General features: G+C 42.0%; 3 protein-coding genes across 3 annotated transcripts; 1 reads left to right on the top strand and 2 right to left on the bottom strand.

Moving 5' to 3' along the window:
* Positions 1 to 56: 56 nt before the first annotated feature.
* On the bottom strand, positions 57 to 4,948 carry smn1 (survival of motor neuron 1, telomeric). Its single transcript, XM_027277859.1, has 8 exons — positions 4,814 to 4,948; positions 4,323 to 4,394; positions 3,500 to 3,622; positions 3,118 to 3,334; positions 2,030 to 2,205; positions 843 to 923; positions 602 to 709; positions 57 to 319 (listed from the first exon to the last, which is right to left on the bottom strand). Exons 1-8 carry the CDS (start codon positions 4,856 to 4,858, stop codon positions 263 to 265), a joined length of 879 nt encoding a protein of 292 aa, XP_027133660.1. The 5' UTR covers positions 4,859 to 4,948; the 3' UTR covers positions 57 to 262.
* An 8-nt stretch (positions 4,949 to 4,956) lies between these two features.
* On the top strand, positions 4,957 to 9,130 carry hspb11 (heat shock protein, alpha-crystallin-related, b11). The gene is made up of 5 exons (XM_019275930.2): positions 4,957 to 5,173; positions 5,247 to 5,353; positions 7,772 to 7,840; positions 7,927 to 7,970; positions 8,066 to 9,130. Exons 1-5 carry the CDS (start codon positions 5,082 to 5,084, stop codon positions 8,156 to 8,158), a joined length of 405 nt encoding a protein of 134 aa, XP_019131475.2. The 5' UTR covers positions 4,957 to 5,081; the 3' UTR covers positions 8,159 to 9,130.
* Positions 9,131 to 9,281: 151 nt separating this feature from the next.
* Positions 9,282 to 26,060, bottom strand: lzts1 (leucine zipper, putative tumor suppressor 1). The gene is made up of 9 exons (XM_019275931.2): positions 25,796 to 26,060; positions 17,126 to 17,472; positions 16,905 to 17,042; positions 15,331 to 15,478; positions 14,843 to 15,234; positions 14,545 to 14,718; positions 14,294 to 14,425; positions 13,338 to 13,532; positions 9,282 to 13,072 (listed from the first exon to the last, which is right to left on the bottom strand). The coding sequence occupies exons 2-9, from the start codon at positions 17,354 to 17,356 to the stop codon at positions 12,533 to 12,535; spliced, it is 1,950 nt and encodes a 649-aa protein (XP_019131476.2). The 5' UTR covers positions 17,357 to 17,472; positions 25,796 to 26,060; the 3' UTR covers positions 9,282 to 12,532.
* Between the last annotated feature and the right edge of the window lie 1,784 nt (positions 26,061 to 27,844).

Genomic DNA, 27,844 nt, shown 5'->3' with positions numbered 1-27,844 from the left:
CAACAAAGCGTCTATCCCACAGTGCAATACAAAAAAACAAAATATTAGTCATCAACTGTGCTCCGATACCCTTTATTTCAGCTATTTACAAAGAATACAAAACTCTCCTCCTTGAACTCCGATTAACGTTCTGCTCACAGCATGTTCACTTCATTCACGACATTTCCACTTTGAATCAAGAACGACACACAACAGGGAGGGTGGCTGCTGCTCCAGGTGAAGCCCTGAGTAACTGAAACTATGAAATCTTGACATGATCCTATCATTTGTGGTGCAGTTTAGTCCAATTGGCAGCTTCTTTGCGTCCTTGTTTCAACCCCTGTGAAAAAGAGAATATGCCTGTTATTACAGCTCCTGTTTTAAAAAAGTCAAGGACTCCTACCTATTATGAAGCTGGAGGCATTTGATGAAAAAAGGCTCTTTTATCTAAAGAAGCATGACAGCAAAAATGGAGCAACTTTATCAAAAAGGCAAAACAGCAGCCGCATTAGCGTTTACACCCACTGCTCTTGCTACATAATGCAAGAGAGTGAACCTCTTAATAAAAGCTCCAAATCCTGTTTATTGCCCATAATAAGTCAGTTTGCGTCTGTGCACATACCAAATAGTATCCCGTGTGATATCCACTCATGTACCAGGAGATGAGCACGCTGCCTAAGGCCTCGTCATCCACCATGTCGGGGCTCATCGGTGGAGGTGGAGGGATCATCTGAGGCATCAACACGAGACAGAGCGAGTGTGAACACAGTGCAGTGAAAGCTGACAATATTTGTTGTCTATCAAGAATTAATCTGCTGTCCCTTTTGCATTTGTAATTAATGTAAAAATGTATTTTAACTCACAGGTGGACCAAAAGGCATCATGGGAGGCCAGGAAGGAGGTACAGGTCCATGTCCATGACCACCTGATCGTCTGCTTCCGCCCTGGTAGAGGGCACAAACAAAAAGGGTTAAAACATACTGTGATCTGAGTATTACCAACTACACAAGGAAGTTCAAGAGTCAACACTCTTTAGTGAAAATAACCTAAGTGCAGTCTGGAGTCATTCAATTCTTGTAATCTCAGCAGCTTTCTGCAAGTAGAACTAAGATTATATATATTGTTTTTCGAAGCACATTTTTTCATCGATTTCCTTCCACTTATCCAGGGTCTGGTCACTGTGGCAGCAGGTTTAGCAAGGCGCTCCAGCTCCTGTGGGACCCTGAGGTGTTCGCAGGGCAGATGGACAAATAGTCCCTCCAGCGAGTACTGGATCTACCCTGGGGTCTCCTCCCAGTTGGACGGGTCTGGAACACCTCCAAAAGAAGGCGACCAGGAGGCATCCTAATCAGATGCCCAAATCACCTCAGCTGGTTCCTTTCGAAGCGATGGAGCAGTGGCTCTACTCCAAGCTCCCTCCGGATGTCCGAGCTCCTCGCCCTATCTGAGCCCAGCCGCCCTGCGGAGGAAGCTCGTTTTTGGCTGCTTGTATCCACGATCTCATTCAGTCATTATCCAAAGCTCATGACCACGGGTAAGGGCTGAAACGTGGATAAACTAAAAAATTGAGAGTTGACTTCTGGCTCAGCTCCCTCTTGCCCACAGCGGTCTGGTATAACATCACATTGGTCCATTTCAGAGTCCATTTTCCCATCACTCATGAAAAAGACGCCAATACTTGAACTCTATCACTTGGGGCAGCACCTCACTTCCGACCCAGAGGCATTTCACCGTTTTCCAGCAGAGAACACATTTTCTAGTCCTCTTTTTATGACCTGATACAAAGTTCAAACTGCTTAACATAATGCCTGTTCAGTTTATCGCAAGCCAATCAACAGCACAGAAATAAACATAGGGAATACTGTTCAAAACACTTTCATTATATTATTAATTATACTACTTGTATAAGTTCCCCACAGAATTTAAAAAACTTGTTTTAAACTTAATTTTAACATTTTACTCTCAAGGAATAATAAAACAAATGAAAATAGTATATATTATTATTTTGTTTGCTGACTAATAAGTAAAGGTGCTGAGTCATTCTTCTTACCTGTCTGAAAGCGTGCGTCGGAGGTGGGCCTGGAGGAAACCCAGGGAAACCAGGACCCCACATAGGAGGAGGATCTTTGTGGGCCTTGGACTTCTGGGGTTTACTGTGTGGCTGTTGTTTGTTTTGTTGGTTTGACGTGGTTGACCGGTCACTCTCCTCTGTTGACGATTCTACAGCTGAGGAGTGACAGGACTGTGGGGAGAGAGAGACGGGGAGTGACATGCAAGAAAGAACCACAGGTCGGATTTGAACCCTGGGCTGGGGCGGCTGCTCTACCAACTGAGCTAAACAGCAACCCAGTCAAGTTTTTTAAATACCTTGATGACAACACATTTCTGAAATATCTTTAAGTTTGTTTTTGGAACCAATGAAAAAAGAAAACAATATTAGATTGATCTATATCTTAATTCATTTACAATCTCTATAAGATGCAAGTGTTTTAATAATTACAACTCAATACTTGGATTGATTACACTGTGAAATAGCAATTTGTCATGCAGTCCAGGAGTTATTATTTGATAAAGATCGAGTACTGTAATTGACATTTATCCCACAGTGTATCAACTGGCTTCATCTGCCAGTGAATTTCTACTATTATACTCAGCAGCCATAAAAAAGTAAATAACATGAAAAATCATGTCAAAGGCAACTATTATTCAATCCCCGTTCTCATTTGTGGTATGTGTATTTGCACAGTGAAACTTGGGTGAACTGTATCAGGGAACGGTGCTGCTTTTCTTCACCAAGATTACAGAAATACTACTAAGTTTGACTGAGCTTATTGCCTTGAGTGATTTCCCTGTGAAAAAATTAATCAGACTCCTCATTCACGGTGCATGGCAAAATGTAAAGTTGGTGAGCCGTGTACAAATTAAAGTGCATGCGTGGAAGGTGTTTATCAGTATCGAAAATTTTTTAATATTCAGTCTGAAAATAAGCTGTTTTTCATTGATTCTTAAGGACAACAAAACCTTTTGCGCTTTGCAGTCCAACATTTCAATCATGCTATGATGAGAGAATAATATAAATACACAAAACAAACAAAATGGACTCGAGGCACTGTGCATCACCATTAAAAAAAAAACGACTGTATTTGTTCTGTTTCACCTTGGCATTCGTTTCGTCATCACACTCGTCATCACAAGTCTCTGAGAGCAAGTCTTCGAGGTTCTGCTCCTCCTCGTTGAGGTATCCTGTAAAAACAACCACACAAGTGCCCTTCTCCTCATCTATGGAGGAGATGGTAGCTTGATAGAGTTGGCCATCCTCTGACCAGTATGCACAGCACGAATCCCCGACCTGCCACTGTGACACAACATAAATTGTAATTAGAGTCAGTATGTAGCAATGTGGTCTTAGTTAGTCACCTGCTCTGAGGTAAACCAAATCCAGAACAACTAAAGGGTGGAAGACACCGATTTAGATCACTGAAATGTGTTGGGGAAACATTGGTTATTTCCAGCTACACACCTCTTTATCTGGTTGTGCGTTGGTTCTTTTCCTGCTCTGGTTCTTTTTGTTGTTCTTGCGTTTTTTTCCTGGTTGGTTTTTCTTGGAGGCTTGCGGCGGCTCATCTTCACTCTTCAGGGCAGTCTGAGGACACAACAAGGGCAGGAGCGGAGACGTGAGCGACAAAAACAGACATAAACGTTCCACATGCACATATTCCATTTTATTTATATAGCGCCATATCATAACAAAAGTTATCTCATGACAGCCATATCATAACAAAAGTTATCTCATGACACTTTTCATACAGAGCACTGTACTCTTTGTAACATTATTTACAGAGACCAGATAATTCTGGGTAATTGCTGGACGGTCATCCACGGAGACTGGTTGAGTGGGGCAGATAGATAAATAAATAGAGAGAGACAGAGAGAGACACAGATGCACAGCAGCAGCAGCAACTCATTAACTAACTATAAACTGTAACGGAGATATGGTAGCAATAATGACACCATGAGCGAGCACTTGGTTCGACAGTGACGAGGGAAAAACTTCTTTTAACAGGCAGAAACCTCCAAGCTCATTGCTGGACGGTCATCCACCGAGACTGGTTGAGTGGGGCAGATAGATAAATAGAGAGAGACAGAGAGAGACACAGATGCACAGCAGCAGCAGCAAATCATCAACTAACTATAAACTGTAATGGAGATACGGTAGCAATAATGACAGTAGTAATATATGCAGTGGACGTCGTGCAGGACCACAGGCAGCAGCCACGATCCACGAGAACCTGCTGGACCTCCTGGAGAAGTTTAGTTAGTAACATGCATTAATTTTTTTTTACCTTAAATGATGCAACTGCCTTGTCATAAGCCTTTATCAGAGCTGTGTCGTCCCATATATCTGAATCATCACTCTGGAACAAAAAAAAAAGACAAATGAGAGAATTAGAGCATCTGCAGATGAAAGATGTTCAATGCAAAACAACATGTACAGACTCTTCGATCCTCCAAAGAGAGTGCAGCTGACTTCTGACCCGACGTGTTTACCTTTGCATCCCTCACTCACTTACTATGGAAAGGATGCTACAGTCAAAACAAAACAGCTGAGGCTAAATTCACGTGATTTCTGCCCCCAAAAAAATCTCCACTTTTAACTAATTCCCACTCACTAGATTCATAGTTTCCTTCTTTCCTCTTTGTTACCGCGTTGTTGTTTTTGTAGCTTAGCTTCCTTAGCTAAGCTACAAAAGCTAAGCGAACCTATCTAAACAGCGTGCACACGTGTTGTTGTTGTTGTTGTCACGTTAAGCTGGGCCGTGCACCGTAAACTAACCTGTCCGGTCCCGCGTACGAACACGTCCTTGCATCCGTTCGCCATGTGAAGGTGTAGATGTTGCTAAGTGCTAACTGCTAACTGCTAACCGAGCAACGTGTGTCGGAAGTAGTGACGTGCTGTTGTCGTGGCGACGACGAATATATCGCGCGACGCGAGTGGTTGGCTTGGCAACGGCGGAAGCGAGCTGGGCGCGTAAACAAAGAAACAAACAAACAAAAATCAGTTTGTTTGCTTCACCTGAGCTTATTATCTTTGTCCTGTGGAGATGTTTGACTCCTCTCTGAGTTCCCTGGGGGCTAAAGTCGTCGTGGCTTCATCCGGCGACGAGAATCACCCTCCTGAAAACATCACGGACGGGTGAGTTGGAGCTGTAGTCAGCTGTAGTAATGCGACATTTAGGTTTGGATGTTAACACGTGTTTGTCAAACAGAAACACCAACACATTCTGGATGTCCACCGGGATGTTTCCTCAAGAGTTCATCGTTCGCTTTGCTGAAAGCACCGAGATCTCTGCTGTGACCGTGGACAGCTACAATGGTATGTAAGCTGTGACGGTGTCACACTGTTATTGTGATTATTAGCCGTCAATGTCCTGATACTTAAGTTAGGGGCAAGAGGCAAACAAAACAGAGACCCCCACATGTAATTAATATTTTAAAATATGTCACATTTTAACCCTGGCCTGGGTTATTAGCCTGGATGTGTTTATGATTGATCAAAGCAAATCAAATCTAATTTTATTTGTATAGCCCAAAGTCACAAAGTACATTTTGCCTCGGAGGGCTTTACAATCTGTACAGGGAGTGACACCCTCTGTCCTTAGACCCTCGGTTCTTAACCTTGTTGGAGGTACCGAACCCCACCAGTTTCATATGCTCATTCACCGAACCCTTCTCTAGTAAAAAATAAAATATGATTTTTTTTTACTGGTGCACAAAATGAACCGTGCATTAACATCGCCTTGTTCAAATAACAAAACCAACACAGTGCATGAACTCACAACAACTTACCTCAGTGTGACTTCTGCTGTTGCCTTTGAGAGACCAGTTCAGATATGCGTGGCTTCACCTTGGCAAGTGCCAGTCTCATGTCATTTTCACAGCAAAGTCTGTTCCTTTTCTTAGTTTTTATGTCCAGCATCCTCGAAAACGATTGCTCACAAAGATATGTTGTAACAAATGGTATAAAAAATTCCAGGGCGGAGGCTCCACCGAACCCCTGAGACCGACTCACCGAACCCCTAGGGTTCGATCGAACCCAGGTTAAGAACCACTGCCTTAGACCCTCGGTTCGAGTGAGGAAAAACTTTTAACAGGGGAAAAAAAAGGTGGAAGAAACCTCCACAGAGGAGGGATCCCTCTCCGAGGACGGACAGACGTGCAATAGATGTCACGTGTACAGAACAAATCAACACAAACATATTGTATGATTACAATGACAATGAATTACAATGATTACAGTAGCAGTGGAACCTGTGATAGAGATAGAGAGACACATATGCACAGCGGCAGCAGCAAATCACCAACTAACTATAAACTGTAATAGAGATATGGCAGCAATAATGACAGTAGTAATATATGCAGGACCACAGCAGCAGCAGCCACGATCCACAAGAACCTGCTGGACGAGAGAGCACAGAATATATTTACTATTCAACTTTTATTTCACCTTATTAACCTGTCTATTATACTTGGTTATTAGCCTGGATGTGTTCATGATTGATAAAAAAGTTATTATTGGCAAGAGAGCTGTGCGTCTTTGCACATGCCCGCTGATTCATCCAGTTGGAGCGCTGTTTGTACACACATTCGCTATTATTTTGGAGAAAATTGTCAGTTAATATGACAAAAACTGGGAGACCCCTGGTTGAAAACCACTGACTGTCAACAGACTATGTTTCCCACATATACATATGTGTTGAACATATCTTAAATTGTAAATACAATACAGTAAAAAGACGTTTAAAAACGTGCAAATCACAACCAGACACATTATGAAGCTGAAGGACAAATGAATATTTAAACAGCCATCGGCTATGCCTTGTATTTTATAATGAAGCTATGTGCTATAAAGATCTTCACTGCCACATATTTTTTATTAGCCTATTTCATTTTTACTTTATTATTTATTCAGGCAAGTCGCATTTATAATCATAAGTAGGAGAGAGGCCTATATATTAAGACCATTTAAGAAAAGTGTGTTGTATACACTATGCTTTAATATGAGAATAAAACTGCGTTTTACATGGTCATGGTGATTTGATATGAAACATATTAGTCAAGAACTAACTGTGTGGTCATTTGAAGGACTCTGTCTACCAGCAGTGTGAGGCTGTGCTTGGCAAGCAGACTTTTTTGATAAGCGATAAGCACAACAACAAACAGCTGCCGTGTTCATCATAAACCAAAGTATTGGACACATTTGAATTTTTGCCCTGTTGGTGGTGGTAGATGGAAAAGTCAGGGGATTACCGAAGTGATTACAGTTTAACCTTGGGGGAGGAGGGCTTCAACGTGTGGGGGAAATTTCACGGCAGTCCATCCACCAGTCTTTGAGACGTTTCACTGAAATCCACGAATGTTAACCTCATGGTGGTGGTAAAGGGAAAAGGATCACCAGAGTCATTAGGAATCATAATCTGGGGACCATGAATGTCTGTAACAAATTGCATAGCAATCCAGTAGCTGGTGAGATACTTCAGTCTGGATCAAAGCGGTGAACCGACTGCCTGATAGACCATTGTTATCCTTAGAGCCATGCTGCTAACATGGCATAAAATGTCATTTTAACACATTTTAATACATTTTATATCCTCATAGTTCAATTAAATTTTGTTCCTAGGCATTCGAGACAGTCCAACATGTTCACAGTTTGTCATATTCATCACAAAACCTGAGATTATACACACATTTACAGACATCTGGTTGTGTTTTTTTTCTCTTTCTTGCTTTGCAGTCAAACATCTAAAGATTGAAAAGAACACTTCACAAAATGCTTCTCACTTTGAGTCTGTTACAGAGAAAGGTAAGAGGCGCAGTAACTGTTATACATCCAAATAATTTAAATGCCAAATAACTGAAAGCGGGATTAACAAGATGATTGTCTTACAGAATTTGAACATGCAGAGGGACATCTTCAGTCAAATTCTCTTTTAGTAAGTCAAAATTAATATATAATTATACAGAATATATGCATGCATAGAATAAACAGAAAGAAAAACAACTACTTGTCTTTATTTTTCTCTTACAGCTGAAAGGAGGCAATGCAACCCACCTTCGTTTTATCATCACCTCGGGATATGATCACTTTGTGTCAGTGCACAGCATCAGTATACAGAATTGACACGCATTTATTCATTTAAAGCCTGTGGTATATTTTCTGTATATATGGCATTTATTTTATAATGGTTGACACAAGTAGGTCTCATTATATGCTCAGTATGTCTTGTTAACACACACACACACACACACTCTGACATCTTCTCCCTCGTGGCAGGCAGCCGTAACAGTAACTAGGAATCTGATAAGATCATTGCATGATGTGTGTATTGATTTGGAAAATCAATTAATTTCTGTCTAAACAAAATTAATTTTATCATCTTAATCGCAGCAGTTAAGTTGCATTCGCAGACTAAGCACATGTTCGGAAAGTGCATTTTCAAAATTTTGGCCTCAAATTCTGAAATTAGCTTGAAGTCATTGTCTGTCTGCTTATTTAATGTTATGGATTCACTAATGGGCCTTTTTTTTTATTTAACATTCAACTGTTCCTGCTAATTTCACAAGCTGATAGTTGGCAAAGCTTTACAATATAATAGTTGGATTGCGATAAATGGTAGAATTACTCACAAAGGAAATTTCTCTGTGTGAGAGATAGAGTTAATTAACTAATTTTGAGCAGTAGGGGCTTAAATTGGCACCCGTACAGCCCCCCCCCCCCCATGAGCAGAATTTTACATCCCCATAGAAATGGGGAACCGTGGGTGATGCAGCTGGGGGGCAGGGGAACCAGATGGTTTCCCAGCCAACCAGCGAGTCTCTAAAGACTGCGGGCCTATTCACACAAAGTATTCAAGCCACCTCCTGTACTTATATCCCCCGCACGCACACTTGCACACTAACACAGACTCCTATCTACCTCCACTGCCATTTCAACTTGTCGGTAGCAAAAGGTTCAGCACTGTGCGAGAACCCTTTGGGACTCCCTCTCCAATTACTTTGCTGACTGCGGAGGAGCTCGGGGATTTGCTGAGGCTGTGTTTGCTGTAGCTCGGTCTGTATGCAGGGCTCGGAATAAACCAATAAAAATATGAAATACATGCCCGAATAACTAGCCCCCTGATATTTTAGAGCAACTAATTGCTTAGGGGTATGGTTGGGATATAGCACATTTGAGTATGTGAGTGTGTAATGAGTAATGAGGGTAAGGTAGAAACTGATGCAGTGTTATTGACTCATGTATTATTTACCGGTATGGAATATTTATTATAATGTTAGAGGTGAGGGTCAGGCCATGCAATGAAGTACAAACTCCCATTCATAGGAGTACAATTTGATTTTTTTCACAAATTCTGAATTTATTACAATAGTTTGCTGTGAATATTTAACCAGAGTTCCCTTTTTTGAATGTTGAACAGGTCTGCAAATACGCCTCCCCATTACTAATGAATTCAGGCTCTTTTGTGCTTGACTGTCAGCCGATCAGGAGAATCACAGCAGGATATGAGTGCATTATTATCATGTCACTGCAGGGCAGGGCTAAATTATCACCCAGTGTCTTCTGACGGCTGCCTAACTGCTGTCCAATCACCCCGAGACATCTGCTGGACAAGAACTCTGTATGTTCAGCTGAATCCATTCACAGAGATTTGGATCATAACCTTCCGCCAAAAGAAACTCTCTGCTACTATTAAGTAAACAGTAGATATGTATTGAAAGCTATAATTATCATGATGTGCCTCTAAAAACTATTCAGCTGTTAGAGTACATTGGGAATGGCTGTTTACTTGTTTCACAGAGCCCATGAGAAGAGTCATATATGTGTAGGTGATGATTCTCATATGGTTATTTTGTGTAAGACGTCTCCTCGCCCAGCCGGCGCTATTGTCTTTCATGTCAAACCAGCGATTTTGAATTTCTTCTTATCTTTTCTGTGTGGTCCTCCTTTCATGCCAGTGACGGAGCCACGCGTATTGACAATGGGCCTTAATTTGATTTCAGGTTTGATTTGGTCCAATCAGCTTAGTTATGACAGAAGCTGAGCTGGAAAGAGCGACTGCGTGAAGAAGGAAACGCCACAAAGGCCAAAATCAGATGATTAGACAGGAGAGGAAAACAATCTTCTCATTATTTAAGTCCAAAAGGAATAGACGGTGATAATGAGGGATTGACAAAGAGTGCCGTTGACAGCTTTGAATATATATCGCAACATCATTTATGTTTATTTCTAAATTCTTGTGAAGTTATGTAATAAATAATGTGTTGTTTGACAAACAAAAATTAAACACCATTATACGTTTACAGCCATATCGGGGTGTGCTGTACATAATCAAGTATTTACACATACACCCTTCAATATGAACTGCATTAATGGACAGTTTTAGTAATCATTAAAAGCAAACATAATGCAGATTAGTCCCATAATAACTTCGTTGTTGTTGTGTGTGTGTGTTTTTTTTTAACACAGATAAATCTGCTCACCGTTTTCTTCTGCCAAAAAAGAGCTCCAGTAAACAAGTCTGTTTGCTGAGATAGATGTAAAATTCACTTTTTGAGATAAACAGAATTTCAGTATACAGCAAAAAAGTAAATTAGCAAAGGTGTTGAATGATCACTGATGCACAAATGACAAACATTTGCTGCTTTTTTAAATTTATTTATTTATTTTTTTTAGATCACCTGTGTTTGCGCCACGGCTTGTTTGTCGGTACTCATTTCCAATTCTATCTCAGCTCACCAGCTGTTCACTGAGTTGCTCCACGTTTGATTTTGTAGATTGAATTCCAAGAAATTTTCAGTCGGTACCATATCCACAGTATCAACTGTTCTTTTTTTTTGCTACATCCCTATTTGACCACTTTTTCCCAGAGTAAGGGCTGTAAAACACTTATCAGTCACTTCAGTTTGAGGGCCGCTGGTTACAGCACCTCATCTTAGAGCTCCACTTAGTCTGTCTGCCGTCAAATCTCTCCTGACCTGCTGAGGTAATGTAATGTAATGGCGGGTAGCTGAGTAATCTTAAACAGCCTCATTACAGAGATTGCCACACACTCCTGACCGGCACAGTGTGTGCATATATTTCAGCCTGGATAGTCTATGTGAGCCCCTGAGTATTGAGTAGGTGGAGTAGTTAAACTTTTGCTTCACAAACTACTTTGCCCTTGTGGGAAGTGGAATAGCTCCAAAATAGTAGAGCCAAATGGCCGGGGCTGCTGCTAGGAAGGATTGTTTGTCTCCAAGTGGAGCAGTGCCAGCTAACTCTCACAAAGTTAGATGAACAATGTAGGGAGAGAGATAGACATTACTGGGAGATCACCCTTTTTTCTCTTGTTTTTCTCTTAGAATATTTGCTTTTATTGTATTCTATCCAGCCCCTTTAATCTATCTATCTATCTCTCTCTCCAAACACACACAGAACACAAAGTGAATCCCAATATTTGCATTTACCCTTGGTATCTGTCAGAGGTGTTCTCTGGTATATACTGTACTGTGTGCATTTTTGTATCGGGAATTAGTCTGACATGAAGTTTAATTCTCTGCATGGTTCAGGCTTAAGGTTTGCCTCGACAGAGTCCTGATCCAAAGTGTCTGTGTTCAAGGTTGTCGATGGAGCCATGAAAGTAACTCAGTCAGCCTGAATAGCTATTGTATAGAAAATAATTTCATATATTAATATAAGTGGATTGATTGTCAGAGTAATATTAGGTCTTAATATGACACCTGAAGTAATTGCACTGCCTTGTAAGATGCATTTACTCATCACTGAAAAGTTTTACAAGATCTGGAGAATGACAAAAACATACAGATGATATAATAAAATATATTAACTTCAGTATTATCTCTTTGCATATTGAGTTCCACCGTTGAATCAAATTTAATGACGTGGTCCGTCACGCATCACAGAACCTGTGTATTGTTTATGACTCATGAAATGCTCTGAGAATGGACAGTGTGGGAGGATACAGTTGCGTGGATACACAAGGCAAAAAGTAAATTAAGGTTTAGGAACCCAGACTCACAATAGATGATATATCACTGCCATTGTCCGTGCTGGAAGGGACAGATGTTAAGCCACGATCTTGCTTATCATGTGTCACCATCAGACATTAATCATGAAACAGATAAATCAGCTATTGTCTGGCCTCCATCCGGGCTAATAGATTGTGTTTTAAACTACAAACATGTGCATGATTAGAATGACGAGGCATCATGTTAGACAGCATGGTACAAAAATAAAAAAAAATATTCTCATTTGAAACTTAAATAACTTAGCATTTAATTTTAAACAATTACTAACAGTGTCATCACAAAAAGCTTCTTTTTTTTATTGTATTGCTTTTTGTTTCCTGGACACAAAATACACTAGATTATGCACATTCTATTAAATAACCCCTGTAAAACACTAATTAGCAGTGAATGATCTCCAGGTATTAATATCAGTGGTGAAAAAAACAGTCAAGTGGGCCCAGTTCACTTTTGAATGTGTGAGCGTGTTCCATTAAATCTCTGTTGCAATAACGTCGTCATATGTTTGTAACCCTGAGCTGTAGTTGATGTCCATGCCAAGCTCTGTCCGGCTCTCCAGTTCAGCGGTCAGCTCCTTAAGGATCCTCTCCAGGTCCTGGTTCTTCTTGTGCATCTGCAGGTAGTTGATCTGGAGCTGCTTCTGGTACTTGATGACCCTGTTTTTCTCCTTGTTCCACGTTTGCCTCTCGAGCTCAAAGCTGCTGGCCAGTTTCTCTTGTGCATCCTTCTCCTCCCTGAGCTGCTGCTTCAGTCTCTCCACTTCCCTCTGGAGTGAATCTGTGGAGTCGTGTCCACTGTTTTCCTCCCCTTGGCTCTGTTCGAGAGAATCTGAGCCTTGAATTTGAATTTCCAAGGCCGGAGTCTGGGCATGTTGCAAACTGTGCTGCAGTCTCTGCTCTTTGGCCATGGCCAGGTCCTGTTTCATTCCCTGAATGTCTGTCTCCAATTTGCCCACTTTTTCTCTCAGCAAATCGGCCTCATTCTTCTTGCGCTGGAGTTCATTTTGGCTCACCTGAATAAAAAAATGTAAAATATTCAGACATCAGGGGGAGACTGTTTAGACTGATATAACAGGTCTAATCATGAAGTATCAAATTAGCTCACTCACTGAGGCTGCGATTATAAAAGTCTGCTAAAACATGGGCATTGAAAACAGTCTGAAGGTCACAGCTGAGGGCAGCACATAATAACTTTCTTTCATCTTTTGAGCGCTGTGTTTTATTCACATATTCTCATTTGAGTGCCATAATAAAACGAACTGCCGTCAACAGACTTACCTCAATTTCTATGGTGCGGGAGTGGAGTTTGTCCTTGTGGGCTTTGTTCTGTTGCTCGAGCATCTCCATCTTTGCTGCGTTTTCCTTCAGTGACGCTCTGAGACTGACAATCTCATTTAGCTTGTGGCTGACGTCCGCCTGGCTGTCTCTCAGTTGCTGCTTCAACAGTGAGATCTCCCCTGTCTTCTGGCACACCTACATTTGGACAGAGACAATTATGAAAAGGAACCAGTCAGAGTAAATACTTTGTGCGATTTGTTCCCCACATCGAAGGCAGTTGAAGGCATTCCAGGAGGTGCTATTTATTTTGATGTATCTTTTTTTATCCCAGCATCACGTACGTGTAGTTGAGAAATGTGCAGTAATTGATTTGAGTCCTGTTTCTGGCCACCTGGCAAATGTAAGTCCAATATTCAGTCTCCTTTCAGGTTTGTTTTCTTCACCTGTTTTTTTTAGAGTTTGGTAAAAACTGCTCAAATGGAACTGAGAACAAAGTAGCAAGCCATAAAATCAAAACAATGAGCTGAAAGATGCTTTAAAAAGAAAACTGCAGAGTTGGTAATTCACCCTTTTTACATTATGCACAGCCGTTTGATCCATTCTTTGTATAAACAAATTGATCCACTCATCTCACAAATTCTTGGGAACTAAGTGCACAGCTAGGGATTTCATACCTACACGGGTAAAGAGAGCTAATAACAGAGCGAGAAAAAGTACATAATGCTCCTGATGTTAAAAAGCAATATTGTGAACTACTGAGCAAAGTGTGAATGGAGCTCTCTGAGTCTTTTATGATTTCTGTTTCTTATTAAATATAATGCAAAACAGTTCCTCCCGTGGTAGAATAACTTTATGTTCCGGCACCTCAGCGGCAGTCTTCAAGGTTTTAGCAGATTGTGTTGTATGCTACAAGGTTTCAAACCCAACTGATATCACACATATGACTCAGGACTCACCTCCCATTGAGTTTCCTCCAGTGTCGGAGCGAGCTGTGTGTTCTCTGTCTCATAAGACCTCAGTCTGAGCTCAATAAAATCCTTCTCCCGGGTTAGCTTTGAGAAATCCTCCTGAAGCTTCTCCTTCTCTGCCTGCACAAAGGTATATTTCTTATTTACACTCACTTTTTTTCTCTGTATATTAATTAGAAAAGAGAAAAGGGTAAGTGGGATGGTGATGAATCTGAAATGAAAATAGGAGGTGGGCTGACCTGGAGCTGCCTGACTTGCAGCTGGAGTGCTTGCTGGGTTTTTGCAGCTATTTGAGACACTTGTCGTAGTTTTGTGGAGCATCGCTGCCTCAGCCCCTCCATCTCCTCAGTGCAGTACCTTTGTCTTTCGTCAAATAACTGGCAGGTGTCTGCTTCCTTCTCCTCAAAACTCACCTAATACAGGGTGAAGACATTCCAGTAAGAGTTTGTCAGGCAGTTACACAGTCTAACAACTCAACGAGAAGTGACGGTCTTAATTTAGAGACTGCTGTTTATTTGTAACATGACAGCTTTGTACCTGTAGCTCCTGCAGTTCAGACTCTCTCTCCAGCAGCCTCTGTTCCAAACGTTCAATCAGTGACTCATCTGTAGTAATAGGGGACCGAATCCCACCTGAGGTTTCAGAGAGAGGGCTTGGCTCATCTGCAGAAAGTGGGGAGCCTGCATCTCCATTTACCTTGGATGCCAACCCCCCGTTGTTCAAACCAGACCTGCAGCTAGAGTCAAGGTTAGAGCTATTCCCATTAACCCATGGAGGGAAACTGGGTTGTACACCCTTGCTGAGACTGTTTGCAGGAGCTGAGCTGCCATCACTGTGACTGACAGGGCCCGTGGAAGCACTTAAGCTGCCGCTAGTGCTGTGAGTGGGCAGGCTAGACATAGAGTTACGCCCCGAGTCGGAGAGAGTCCCTGAAAGAAAGAGAGATGACCGTTTATTTTATTGTAATTGCTCATGAATAATCTCACGTTGAGGCAGCAGTTTATCAGTATAATTTAGATAAAGACCTGAGAAGGTGTCTTGCTTGTGTCTGTTGTCTGGAGTCCTTGCTTTCTCCAGAGGACAAAGGATGTGGTCTGTCTCTGTGGAGGATGTACTCCTGGGAATCACAGGCTTGAATGCAATGGAACGGATCAATGACTTCTCAGCAGAGGTCTAGAAGAGTGAAATGACACACAGTCAGGAGTGCTCGTCCCTGTTTTTGTTTTTATATTCTGTGGCTCATCTTAGCTGAAGTTGCGGCAAAAGGCAAGTCGCACAAAAAGCCAAGGATGGGTCACATTCAGAAACCTGAAAATCATAATGACTGGCTTTCACTGGGATGGATATCATCACATGCCAAGAAGTCTGTACAAATGAAAGGGACAGATATATTCCAATCGGATCTTTTCACATTAGAAATAGAACCACTGATGTGTGCAGAAAGCTTCACTACGAGCAGGCGGTGTTAAAAGCTTCACAGCGGTAGTTGCAGGTGAAGTTCACTGGACTGTCATAGAAGAGAAAACTCATTTCGAAGATGAACTTATAGTCCACATGGTCCATCTGTGCTGTCCCAAGAATGTCACAAGCAGTCCTGTACCCCTCCTTCCTCCTTTATACCCTCCTTCCTCCCTTCTGCATCCCACATCTCTCCCCCATGTGCTGTCTGCGGGAAGATGAATAGCCCTTCTCTATGATATTAATAATATGACTTACTGCTGAAGTGTAAGAGGTAAAGCTTGTGAGCTCAGCATTCCTTCTCACTGACTTCATGACTGGGATGCCGTTTTTTTTTTTTCTCTCTTTCTCTCTTTCTATCCTTCAAACTCTCTTTGGCCCTCGATCTTTCTCTCTTTTCTCTCTTATTCTCTGCTCTGTCTCTTTTAAAGCTGCTTCCTATTCCCCTCCTTTCCCCTCCCTCGTGCCCCTGAGGAATAAAGACCTATTGAAGGAGTCTCAGTTTGCCTACGTATTCTTGGCACAGAAATGACTTCTCTGAGAAGATCAAGGCATTCTTAGGTCATTAATCTGGGAGGGGGTGATTAATAAGCTGGGAAGGTTCAACACAGGTTATAACGAATGGCTGCTACCAATTAAACTACCTGCTGTGCATGTTATAGCCTTAACTTTGCTGTGAGGTTTTCAAAGTCTGCTGCAGTATGACTTCTTAATGGTTGTAAGAATAACCATGGCAACGGCCCCAGACAAGAAAAACACAAAACTAAGTTATATGAGACTATGAAAATTGACAAATTGAATTAAATTGAATTAATCTCTGAATCTAATATTCTTAAATAAATTATTTGACATTTTGGGAAATAGTTTATTCACTTTCTTGCAGAGAGTTTAATGAGAAGACTTCTCAGGTCTGCACACTAAATATGAAATTAACCCCACAGATATGAATTTGCCATCAATCTTTTAATCTAACTTGCTGACTAGTGTTTATAATTTTGGTAGCATGTAGTGCTGTTGTTACTGTCTGCAACCCTTACACACCGGAGCTTTAAAATCAAATTGTATTTATTTATTTATTTATTTATTTATTTATTTATTTCTGATAAACCAGGAGAGAAGAAATAATAGAACTTTTGCTCACCTTCTCAGTCATTTTTCCTGACGTGAGCAGCAGTTTTGGTTGCAGTCTCTCATCTGATTCCCCATCTCTCTTCTTTCCACCTGCATGATCTTCCATCGATCCTCCTCTGTGGTACACTGACCTTGGCTTATGGCTCACCTTATATGAAACAGGTTAAACATTTTTTTTTATATTTCTATAATTTCCTAGGAATTGAAAACATACTGTTGACGTGAGCTTACTTTGATGTAAAAAAAATCTTCACTTCGCCCTGACCGAGTGTGGGCCAGGCCTTTAGAGGGATGAGTCATGGACGAGGAGCCCTGAGCGAAGCCGCACTTGAGTAACCCGTCAAGGCCGCAACCTCCACTCTTTCTTTGATGGTTGGCTCCCTTTTTTAACCTATAGTCAGAAGCTTTGCAGTGGTTGCTGTTGACGCTGTTGCTGTTGACGAGGCTGCTGACACTACCCATGGTCCTGCAGGCATAGGTGAGCAGAAGGTGGGGCGGAAATCCAGACGGTCGAGTTACGCAGAAGTGAAGGGAGGACACAACTCATGACCACAGAGAAGTCCTGTCAGTGTCTTCATCTGCAAGACAAGAAAGGGATAATACACACTGAACACAGAGAAACGTGTCATAGTTTCCTTTGAGTTTCCTTATCTTTTTTTTTTTATTGTTTCCTCTTCAGTTCAGATATGTGCTGTTGAAGCAGGTGTGTTAACATTTGCAAAACAAACAAAGTTTTAAAAAAAAACAGAGTCCATCTTGGCTCTCTGCCTGGCTTTGTGTCTGTAGATTTATGGCTTGGCCGTTGAATTTGACAAATAACCCTTTGGGTGCCCTTCCTCTAAACAAACTGGCAATTAGGCTACTTACTGCCTACTCAACACTTGGCTTGTGCTGCCATCTGAACAATGCTGTGCCATTTTATATTTGCTATAGTACTTGAACATAGTATAGACAAACCACACTGCAAGTAATGGCCTGGATTTATGAACTAAAGATTGGATTAAGCATGCAGAACATGGATGGATTTGCGTTTTTGACATTCTCCCTTAAAAATAGCCTACAAGGACATTTATTCACGGAGGTATTAGTGATGCTCTCATTTCGCTGTCCCCACCTCCTTTTTAAAGACAACCAGACCACAGATGCTGCAAGCCATGATCTCTAACCCACAGGGGAAAAGTCCCCTCAGTTGTGACTTAGTAGCAGAGGGCTCCATACTGGCTGATCAGGCCTGTGGGCTTCCCTAACCACCTGGCCATCAGGCGTTAAACATTTTATAATGTCCGCAACAACAAAGAAGGCGACTAATGTCCTGCCCTAAGTCATTCATTAGTGTACATTGCATTTGGCTTGAGGCTAATCCACAATTATTGGTTGCACAGCGGTGTTTGTAAGGATACACATGGCTGTCACTCTCATTTTCCTGAGGTGTTTGATGGCCATGCTTGAAGAGCAAAATGCTGAATGAATGTGGAAGTGCTGATCAAGGCTGTCACTTTTCATCGTCCGGAAAACATTCATAAGCTAGATGAGACGTGCAAAATAGATGTTTCGCAATGTGGAGAATAATAGGAGCATCAGAGAGAGACAGCAAGTGAGGCAGAGAAGATGCGTAGAGAAGGACGAGGGAAAGTTTGAGTGGTTGCTATGGCGGAGTAAAAAGGTGACAGTTATCTTCGAATTAAGGTACAGGAAAGGAAGGATGATTGCAAGGAGCCTTCTAATCATGAATCACAAAGTCAGTTGGAGGTTTTCCAGCAGATTTTCTGTTTCATTCAGGATGAAATTCAAAATATGTTCTGCCAAGTAAACAGCCACCGAAAATGAGTAATTGTATATGATGTTAAATTTGTACCTGCGATAGTAAAAAGTGAAGCAGTCCCCGGTGCCACTGATGGAAACAGTCTGTGACGAGCCTGGATGTTTGCTGCTAGATCTAAACTTTCACTATCACTCTCAGATATTAGCATCCGCCACTTACACGGGACTGAAGTAATGAAACAATAGATTATACTTACTGCCAGGTCAAACTAAGCATCCATCTCTAGCAAGGCCCGTGCAGAGTCATCTATCCAGTCGTGGAGGAGCCGAACAGGCAGACATGTGTGTACGACTGTGTGTGTATGCCCTTGAATGAACCAGCAGCAAATGCAAAGCTCACACTATCACTACAGGCAGGAGGGTCTACTAACTGTTCTGTTAAGGGGGTGGGTCTTCTGCTTTCCTAGTCGGCCCACACCCAGCTTTGCATTATAACTGACATGTAAATTCAGTTCTGTGTGTGTGTGTGTGTGTGTGTGTGTGTGTGTGTGTGTGTTTCAGGACCTGCCCCCCCCCCTCTCAGGGGAGCCAGTGTACAACATGTGCTCCCATAGAACTGGCGTGTGCCGCTCAAGTGATTAACTCCCAGCCTTCACAAAAGATCTTTCACCCCCGCCCCCATGTAGACCCCCTCCTCTACCCACTATCACCCACAGACACCCTCCGCTTGTGCATCGATTCAATGTGTAATAACCATTCAGCCACCCTCCCTCCCTCCCATCAATCCCTCCCTCCATCCATCCGTCCCACTCGGTGCCCTGCACCCACCCTGAACAAACAACACTTCATCTGAAGGAGGAAAAAAAGGCGCTTGGCCTCTCTTTTTTTTTTTTTTTTTTTTGCTCTTTGTCTGTTGAAGTGTGCCGCTCTTTGTGTGGACTCTTGTGTGCCGGTTGATGTATTCTCCCAAAACAGCCCAGGACCATATTTGAGTGTTAAATAAATGACTAGTCCTCACAATGAGAGGGCTGGAGAGCCTCAGTTTTTATAGTGATTTACCACCTTCCTGCCTTTATGCTGTTTGTTCAGACATACACATACAGAGCCACTCTCCCACACACACCTTCCACACGTACACACAAAGAACACACACTTTCACACAGTCTCGTTGCTGGAGTTCGGGGTCTCTCCAAGGCAGTGGAGCGTTCTGCATCCCACAGAGTACACACTGTTGACAAAACACCTTGTGGATGAAATACAATCGCACATCATGACGGGAAAATATACAAGGTACTGAGTTCCAAATGAACAAACAACAACAACAGGAAAGATATGGCCCCCAAGCTCTGCTGCTGACAAAACAAGTGTAAATCTCACCCCATATTTGTCATAAGTAAAAAATATATGTTCTCTTAATGCGAGGAACAGACAGCTTTACCATGTGTCTGCAGGCAGACCACCATATATTGATAGATCACGTAAAAAAAAATCAATAAAGACATCAGTTTGATAAAATTGAACTAATAACAAACTCTGCGAAACGACATGATCCTATATTGTGATCTTTCAACGTGCGCAGACAGGATTGCACTGCAGTTTCCATCATATTACATCATACTGTCTCAAACTTTTTTTTTTACTTTTTTTTTTTTTTAACCATTAGTATTTCGCAAAGTTTTTTTTTTCACCCACTAATGAAATAATATACAGTATCAATGTAGATCTGGCATAACCTTTTCCAGCAGCACCTTTCACTCACGCATTCAGCTGAACTACCATTGTTCCTCGATTAGTCTCATTCAGCCCCCCCCCTCTTCCGTTTGTCTGGACAATGATCCTGCCATTTCACTTTTATGTTCCCTCTCACTTACGACAGAGAGCCGGTCAATTTCACCTCTGTTTGATTCAAATATCGAAGTGATTTAGAATCTTTTAATACTCCATCATTGCAACTTTTAATAAGCACCACAAATGGTTTGACCTCGTGGCTTTTGAGTGGGCAGTATGATTTAAGACCTTCGGTTGAGATGGGAGGAGGTTGGGGGGGGGGTGAGCTTTCATGGATGCATGCATACATCTTATCTTATATCTGATTGGTTGCGTGTTTTTCTGTGCCTGCACAAAAGAGTGTGTGCATTGTGTGTGTACGTGTGTGTGTGTTGTGTAGGCAGGGGGCGTGGGGTGTGTGTGTGTGTGTGTGTGTGTGTGTGCGTATATGGGCGGTGTGCCGTCCTAGCTTTCGAGCCCCAGCTGACCTGCCTGACACAAAGCCCTGTCCCACACAAGACCAGCTGACAACATACCCCCCCCCTCCACACACACACACACACACACACACACACACACACAAGCAGAGCCACACACTCCGAGAGCATAGCCAATCCATTACCACAGCCAGAGGAAGGCAGCAGTGTGCTACAAAGGTCCAGGATTTATACCTGTGTCACAATGACCATGAAACTCTGTTTTCACTGTACCTCCACACGGCCATGATGCCAGATGGCATCACTTTAATTCTCACTGTCTGTATGGTAATTTCTAACAGATGCATGTGTAATCTATCTGGTTCAGTGTGTCTGTTTTTTTAGGTCAGCCTCAGACAGCTTATTGTTTTTTGTTTATGTATGCCATCTTAAGAGCATACTCTTTATTTGAGGGCCCACCTGCCTGCTGAAACACTTTCCATCTGTAAGAAACTTTCAAACAGGATTTTTTTTTATCCCATGTACTATAAGAGTTTTGTAATTCAAGATTGAATTACTGCCTTTTGACGCAGCAGCGGACGAGATAGCCTGACTTTTATATGTGTGAAACTTCAAAAATATTTTCTATACTGCAGCTCAGTAGCATCTTTTCCTTTCAAACTCTCCATGCGTGCAGAGTTTCTGAACTCAAAGTCTCAAAGTTAAAGCTCACCACGATGAGTAAACTGATCTTGATGTACAAATTGGTTCCCCGCTAACATCAATCCAATTAATTTTCAAGAAAATTGTTTATTTATTCATTCAAGATCTTAAATATGTTTGTCGTATTTGACATTTGGCTAATGTCAGTGCAGCATCATGTAGACTTGTTTTGCAAGGCTTCTTAGTATGGTGTGTTTAAGCGCTGCAGGGGATGTCTGACATCAAAGACTTACGCTTAGGAGTCGACTACTGACTACTGAAGGGCAACCTTTCAACTCCAAAAGCTATCAAATTGACGTAACCAGTTCCACAACATCCATGTTGGCTCATGAACAGGTGAGCTAACATGAGACATATCAGACTATGACTTGACAGGAAGTCCTTGTTAGAAAAATACATTGCTGGTTTAAGTCTCTCCAGAATTGTTAATATTAAAAAGCTTTAAAAGGTGATAGGGTGTCCAAATATATTCCTAGTTGCACGATATAAACGCTGTTTTGTTCTCCAACGTGCCAGGAATAAAACCAAACAGAACCCGAACTAAAATGAAGTTCCGAAGTGTGCCTTTAATCCCGGAGGATTAATCAATCCTTATTATGCTGTTCGATTCCTCTAATTGTATGCATATCGAACATATTGTTAACAGTGTGACGTAACACGTTAGATAATCGATCTTTGGTTCGCACAAAGTAACTGATGATTCATATATAATGAAGCCGGCATTTCCCATTATCTCAGGCATGACACGACAGAAATTCACAAATTAAAGCGAGTAGAAGAAACCGCTCACATATGACAGTACAGAGTATATTTCCAGAGGATGATAGGCTGATAGGTTAAATTATTAAGAAGTAATACTCTGTCTCTTTCTCTGTCATCCTTTGTGGCCTGTCAGGGCCCCCCAGTCACACACACACACACACACACACACTTCCCCATCTTGTGTCTTACTCACTGTGGCTGAGTTGTGGGGATGAGTAATGTGGCCTCCAGCAGAACATCAACTAGGAATGAAGTGTGGGGTACAGACAGCCATCTATCTTTCACTTTCACTGCTAACACATCTATCGACTGGCCAAGCACGTACACACACACACACACTCACGCATATGCACACAATGGCATCCAATAGTAGCTAATTGGGTAATCCTTTTAGTGCATTGTAAAGGAGATTGAGCATGAATAGGGCTTCAATACTGAGGAGCAGAATACCAGACACTCATTACCGCTCCAGAGTAAGGAGATGGAATACCAGGCACGGAGGGAGTGAGGCAATACCAGACAGAGAAAGGGACAGACATGCAAGACAGAGTGTGTGTGAGAGAGATTTTTATTCTTTGGAGCTGACATTGCATTATACATGATGACTTTTGTATTGTCCAGCAGTCTGTGTTGCCTCTGTTTAAGGTTAGAGGGGTTTGGATTAAGATCCACATGAGTTAAACATTTATTACTCATTAATTTGATCTCGGTGTCTTCAATTGGCAGCCAAGTGGCCGCCTCTTTGACTAGAGGCCAGCTTTTAGTGAAGGACCCCCTGTTGAAATTAGATTGCATTCAGATGCTATTATGTGCATCCAAATGGGACATTAGGTCGACTAAACAATCAACCTCCTTGGGTTTTAATAGATAAGGAGGTTGTCTGCACTGCTCACTGGGTCTGTATGGCTGGCCAACTACTGCTCCTGTAGTACAGGCATTTGCATAACCTTGGCAGCTGGAGTATAGAGGAAAATGTATTTTTAATGGAGTCTAAATGGGAGCCTTTAGTGCTGTGACGAGGATTGGAATTGATGCTCATGAATTTAAGAGTCCTAAAATTAAATATCTGAAATTTCCTTTTATATGTCTTTATTGAGCTGCATCCGTCCATCCAAGATTGATTATTGCCTCGCAATATGTCTTTGCACTTCTCTGTAATGCTTCGAACTTATGCAGTGGCCTGGAATATATCCAAAAATGTTTTTAAAGAGTTGTACGTGTCCTCTGTTAGATACGGCCGATCGCCTGCCAGCTCCATAGTCATGAAATATTTACATCTAATGCTTTTATCCCACTCTATAAACACCAAGTGCAAATGTATTGTGAGTGCAAGTATTTTTAGATATTTTGAATTATCACCCGTCCATTAACCGCAAATATTTACCTTTTTCCATAACTCTTCACTTGTTTTTGCGCTGTGTCGCTTATGCATGTTGCGACAGCCTCATAAATATGAAATGTAAACTGGATGGATTGTCATAAAAGCGTTGTTGTGGTGTCAGATTATTATTTGTGTAACGATTGAGTTTAAAGCAGGGAAGTCTCGCTTGTTGTCAAAATGTAAAAGGCATACAGATCAGGTTTATAGTCATATTATGATGTCAGATCATATAATTGTTCTAAATTAAACATACATATTTATAACTTAGCACTACCAGTTAATGATAAACTTTACATAAACTCACCGTTCTTTAGCATAATCTCACATAGTCACTGCACCATTTCTCAAAAGTCCGTCTTATACTATATATTTTTGTTTGATACACTATCACAGTGGATTGACGTGCATAGGTAGGTGGAAAAGAATGAAGCTTTTCCCTTCACTGGGGCCCATTGACCCTGCAAGCTGAAGACTTAGTGATAAGGTTGTCATTCTGGAGCATAACCATCCTCCCATCCTCCTAATCTGCTGTGGCTGTGTGTGTGTGTGTGTGTGTGTGTGTGTGTGTGTGCACGGATGGTGTAATGTGGGAGTAAGAGAAGACACAATGAGCTCACTTTAAGGGGTCTATATCATTCTGAAAGCAGCTGGAAATATGTGCTGCAGGCGATACCTGTGCTCAGCTCCAAAATAAAAGCCCCCTGACCTTGTAATTCTAAATTGTTCACTGTAGGAAAACTCTGCATGGTTCTTTCAATAGTTTGAGGTGTCACGACTAACAAAAGTCACGGCTGACACACGCCGGCTGTGCGCAGTTGCTCGTCTGATTCATATACCATCAGAATAGAGATGTTTTTATGAATCATTACTGAAAAAAATGTAAAACTCTGCAACATCATCATGAGCTGAGACTCGCAGAGATGTTGGGATGCTGCACTTCTCTGACACACAGCCTTCACTTATGAAAGGAGTCTGTATTTAGGTATCTGGGACAGTTATTTTAAGAAAGCGTCTTCTTTAGCAGGTCATGACAGCTCCAATAATTTGTTACACGCTACAGATATGAAACTGAGCTGCATTTAAAAAAAATAAATGGTGGTGATTATTTCCATCAACAGAAAGGAATTCTGCACTTCAAATAAGAAAAACAAACAGCTCCGTCTTCGCCACATTCGTCCTCCACGTCCTGTCCTTGTGATTTTGTTTCTAGCCTGTGTTTTTCTCTGTACAATAAGTCACAGTACAAAGTAGGCTGAACATGCCTGAACAGGTGCCCCTATACTTACCCGTTCACCTTGTCACCAGCGCAGCATACACCCATTCATGAACCCCACAGGTCTCAACACATTCATTACTGTACATGGGTGTGACTGTGCTGAAACTGCTATTAATTATAGAGCCGAGTTATGAAAATGTTTAAGAAGAGTTGGGCCAATTACTTTAGAGAATCACAGGGTGGAGCATATATAGAAGAACCCCCCCTAATTCATGCTTAAAACACCTATAACAACCGGCTCTGTGTCCAATGCCATTTATTTCCCCTGAATTGCTGTGTATAGAGTGACATTTAAATAAAGCCCCAAGCTCCTCCCGATTATTTTATCAGTTTAAAAAACAATGGTTTGTCCGATAATGGCTGTGCTGAAAGTTAAGAACATGATTGGCAGTTTTATGCAAAGAAAAGTTAAAAGCAGGCATTTCATTCAGAGCCGGCATGTCGTGAAACACTGGAATGCTTTTACTGTGAAATTCAGCTTGTATATCAAATGTAGCAAAAGAGACTTGGACTGCTTCCATCCTGAGAAACTTCGGTTCAGTGGAAGTTTAACAAAGTGAACAACAGGCATAATTCAGCGTGGTACTAAAATTAGTCGAGTTAACATTTTAGTCCTTGTAAACAAAGATAAAAAACTTCACTTAACAAATCCCACACACTCGAATCTGTGAGATCTTCCAGTGCCAACCAGGCTCAGTCCTGTTTGAAGTTGCAAGTCTGTGAGCCCTGACTGAGTCTGCACCATCATTTGTCCACTGTCACATCCACTCAAACAGCCATAAACCCTCCTTCAAGTCTGGCTGGAGGTGACTTACCTCCATTATAGTCTGCATGCCCCCATAGTCACAGTCACTGCCGATGCTTCTCTATTCCCCAAAGCTGTGTGGATCACTGTGGACAAACCACTTCCAGCCGGATACCAGCTGACACTGCTGGCTTGGAGAGGAGGAGATGTCTGCGTTTGTTGCTGATCTCTTTAGGTCGCCCTCTCACCCCTCTTCAACACCTGGTACGGTGCAATCACTCCGTCCCATCTCCCATGCACTGAACACTGTCACATTCCACCATAAACTCGTTCTTTCTCTTTCTCCCCTCCCTCCTCTTTACAGTGTATCCTTGTTGCCTCCCTTCTGAACTCCCTCCCACTCTCTCCTTCACTCTGAACATCCAACACTCACTCCCTCCCTCCCTCTGCTGCTCGCCTTGTCCATCTCTTACATGCATTTCCCTTTAGTTGTGCACTATTTCTTGAGTGTTTTTCACCCCTTGTTCCGTTCATCCATCTCTCTATCTATCTCACTTGTCTTCTCGCTCCGTCTTCCTCTTTTCCCTGGCATTACGCCCAGCGGCTCTGATATTCATTTTAAGTCACTTCACTGCCTCGGTATGCCTACGTACAGCACATCATCCCTGCCCACACTCCTGAGCCTCACATAATACCTCTAAGTGGTCTGTGTGTTTGAGTGCGTGCTTTCAAAAGTTGCCTTTGTCTTGTGTCCAGTTGTGCAACTACATCCAGGTTGTACCTGTGCAGCCTCTATGCGTGCATGTATGTGCACCTTCAGTGTGTGGCTATTTGGCTGATGACTCACCCATGCTGTTCCCCCACCATGCTCTGCTGCTGTAGACCTGCTTCACTGCTCCAACAGGCTCACTCACACATAGGAAGCCATGGGCAGATCTGATGTGTTTATTTATGTAACGGATGAGCTGAATAAATGATCAGGGTGGTAGTGTGCGGGTTATAACCCCATAGTGCAGTCTTGGAAGAATACCCATTTGACATGTGAATACATCCCCCCATCTCTCTGTTGTGCCTCTCTGTGTCTATCATTTTTCCTGTGCGTCTGCCTGCACGTCTTTCTTATTCTTGTTATCGTCCTTTCTTCTTTCGGTCTTTCTTTACTCCTTTACAGTCTGCGCTCCTTTCTCATTCTTAATCTCTTCCCCCCAAAACTCTCGACAACTGCTGCATCACAACTAGAAGTATCAAAACTTCCAGTCTCTCTCGCAATTAATATAATAAAAAAAGAAGAAGCTTAAAGTTTCTTTGCTGGCTGTGAACAAAAAAGTACAATATTCTTCTTTGCTGTCTGGGAGTGTTTGCTGGAGATAGAATGGCTGTTGCAGACTTCTTTACAGTGTGCCAGTCTTTGTCTTGAAATGATATTCTCCCTTTAGTAATCAGCAGCCAGGAACACAGTCAGGGACATTGCCTTTTCACTCGCTGGGTGCCAGAGATGTGTGTATAACTGTGTGTTTGCGTGCTTGATACAGGCCCTTTAATTCTGTGTGTGACTATGTGTTTGGGTGCTTGATACAGACCTTTAATTTTAGATATGACAAAGGTGTATTTGAATCATCCCATTCCAGTACCTGACAGTATAATTTTTTTTTTTTACCATTGCTTTAGCTGACCACATCCAAGTTATTCATGCGCGCGTCGGTGTGTGTGATAATAACAGAATGCACTAGTCAGTGTGTCTTTGTCTGCTCACTCTTTAAAGCCTCTAAATCTGACTGGTATCCTGTTTGCCCTCGCATAAGCATCTGCCTGTGTGTGCGGAGTGGATGTGTGGGCAGGCATTTGCGAGCCGCGTGCGTGAGTGTGTGTTTACGTGTGCATGTGAACATATCATTTCACGGTTATCTTAAAAGCACACAGGCTTTTGAAAGAGGCTGCTTTTATGCCTCCGTCCAAAGGTATCAATGATGGTGTGCAAGGTTGTTAAAAATAGTTATTTATTATTCATGTACCTCAGCACCGTTTTGCGCATGAGTGTGTGCATGTGGTAAGCGTGTGTCTCTATGGGTTGTATTTTTTTTTTGTCTTCTAGCAGGTCTCTAAAGATTGCATTACAGGA

The sequence above is a fragment of the Larimichthys crocea genome, chromosome III, assembly GCF_000972845.2.
Source record: "Larimichthys crocea isolate SSNF chromosome III, L_crocea_2.0, whole genome shotgun sequence".
NCBI lineage: Eukaryota > Metazoa > Chordata > Actinopteri > Sciaenidae > Larimichthys > Larimichthys crocea.
This window is presented reverse-complemented; position numbering and strand designations above follow the sequence as displayed.

Coding starts and splice junctions, on each gene's coding strand:
- smn1 (XM_027277859.1), bottom strand. CDS start 4,858: ATGGCGAACGGATGCAAGGACGTGTTCGTACGCGGGACCGGACAG. Junction 924..2,029: donor CGACGCACGCTTTCAGACAG/GTAAGAAGAATG, acceptor GCCCTCTACCAG/GGCGGAAGCAGACGATCAGG. Junction 710..842: donor TGATGCCTTTTGGTCCACCT/GTGAGTTAAAAT, acceptor TTGATGCCTCAG/ATGATCCCTCCACCTCCACC.
- hspb11 (XM_019275930.2), top strand. CDS start 5,082: ATGTTTGACTCCTCTCTGAGTTCCCTGGGGGCTAAAGTCGTCGTGGCT. Junction 7,841..7,926: donor TGAGTCTGTTACAGAGAAAG/GTAAGAGGCGCA, acceptor ATTGTCTTACAG/AATTTGAACATGCAGAGGGA. Junction 7,971..8,065: donor TTCAGTCAAATTCTCTTTTA/GTAAGTCAAAAT, acceptor TTTCTCTTACAG/CTGAAAGGAGGCAATGCAAC.
- lzts1 (XM_019275931.2), bottom strand. CDS start 17,356: ATGGGTAGTGTCAGCAGCCTCGTCAACAGCAACAGCGTCAACAGCAAC. Junction 15,479..16,904: donor CAGGAAAAATGACTGAGAAG/GTGAGCAAAAGT, acceptor TCACTCTTCTAG/ACCTCTGCTGAGAAGTCATT. Junction 13,533..14,293: donor TGGAGGAAACTCAATGGGAG/GTGAGTCCTGAG, acceptor GTCCAAATGTAG/GTGTGCCAGAAGACAGGGGA.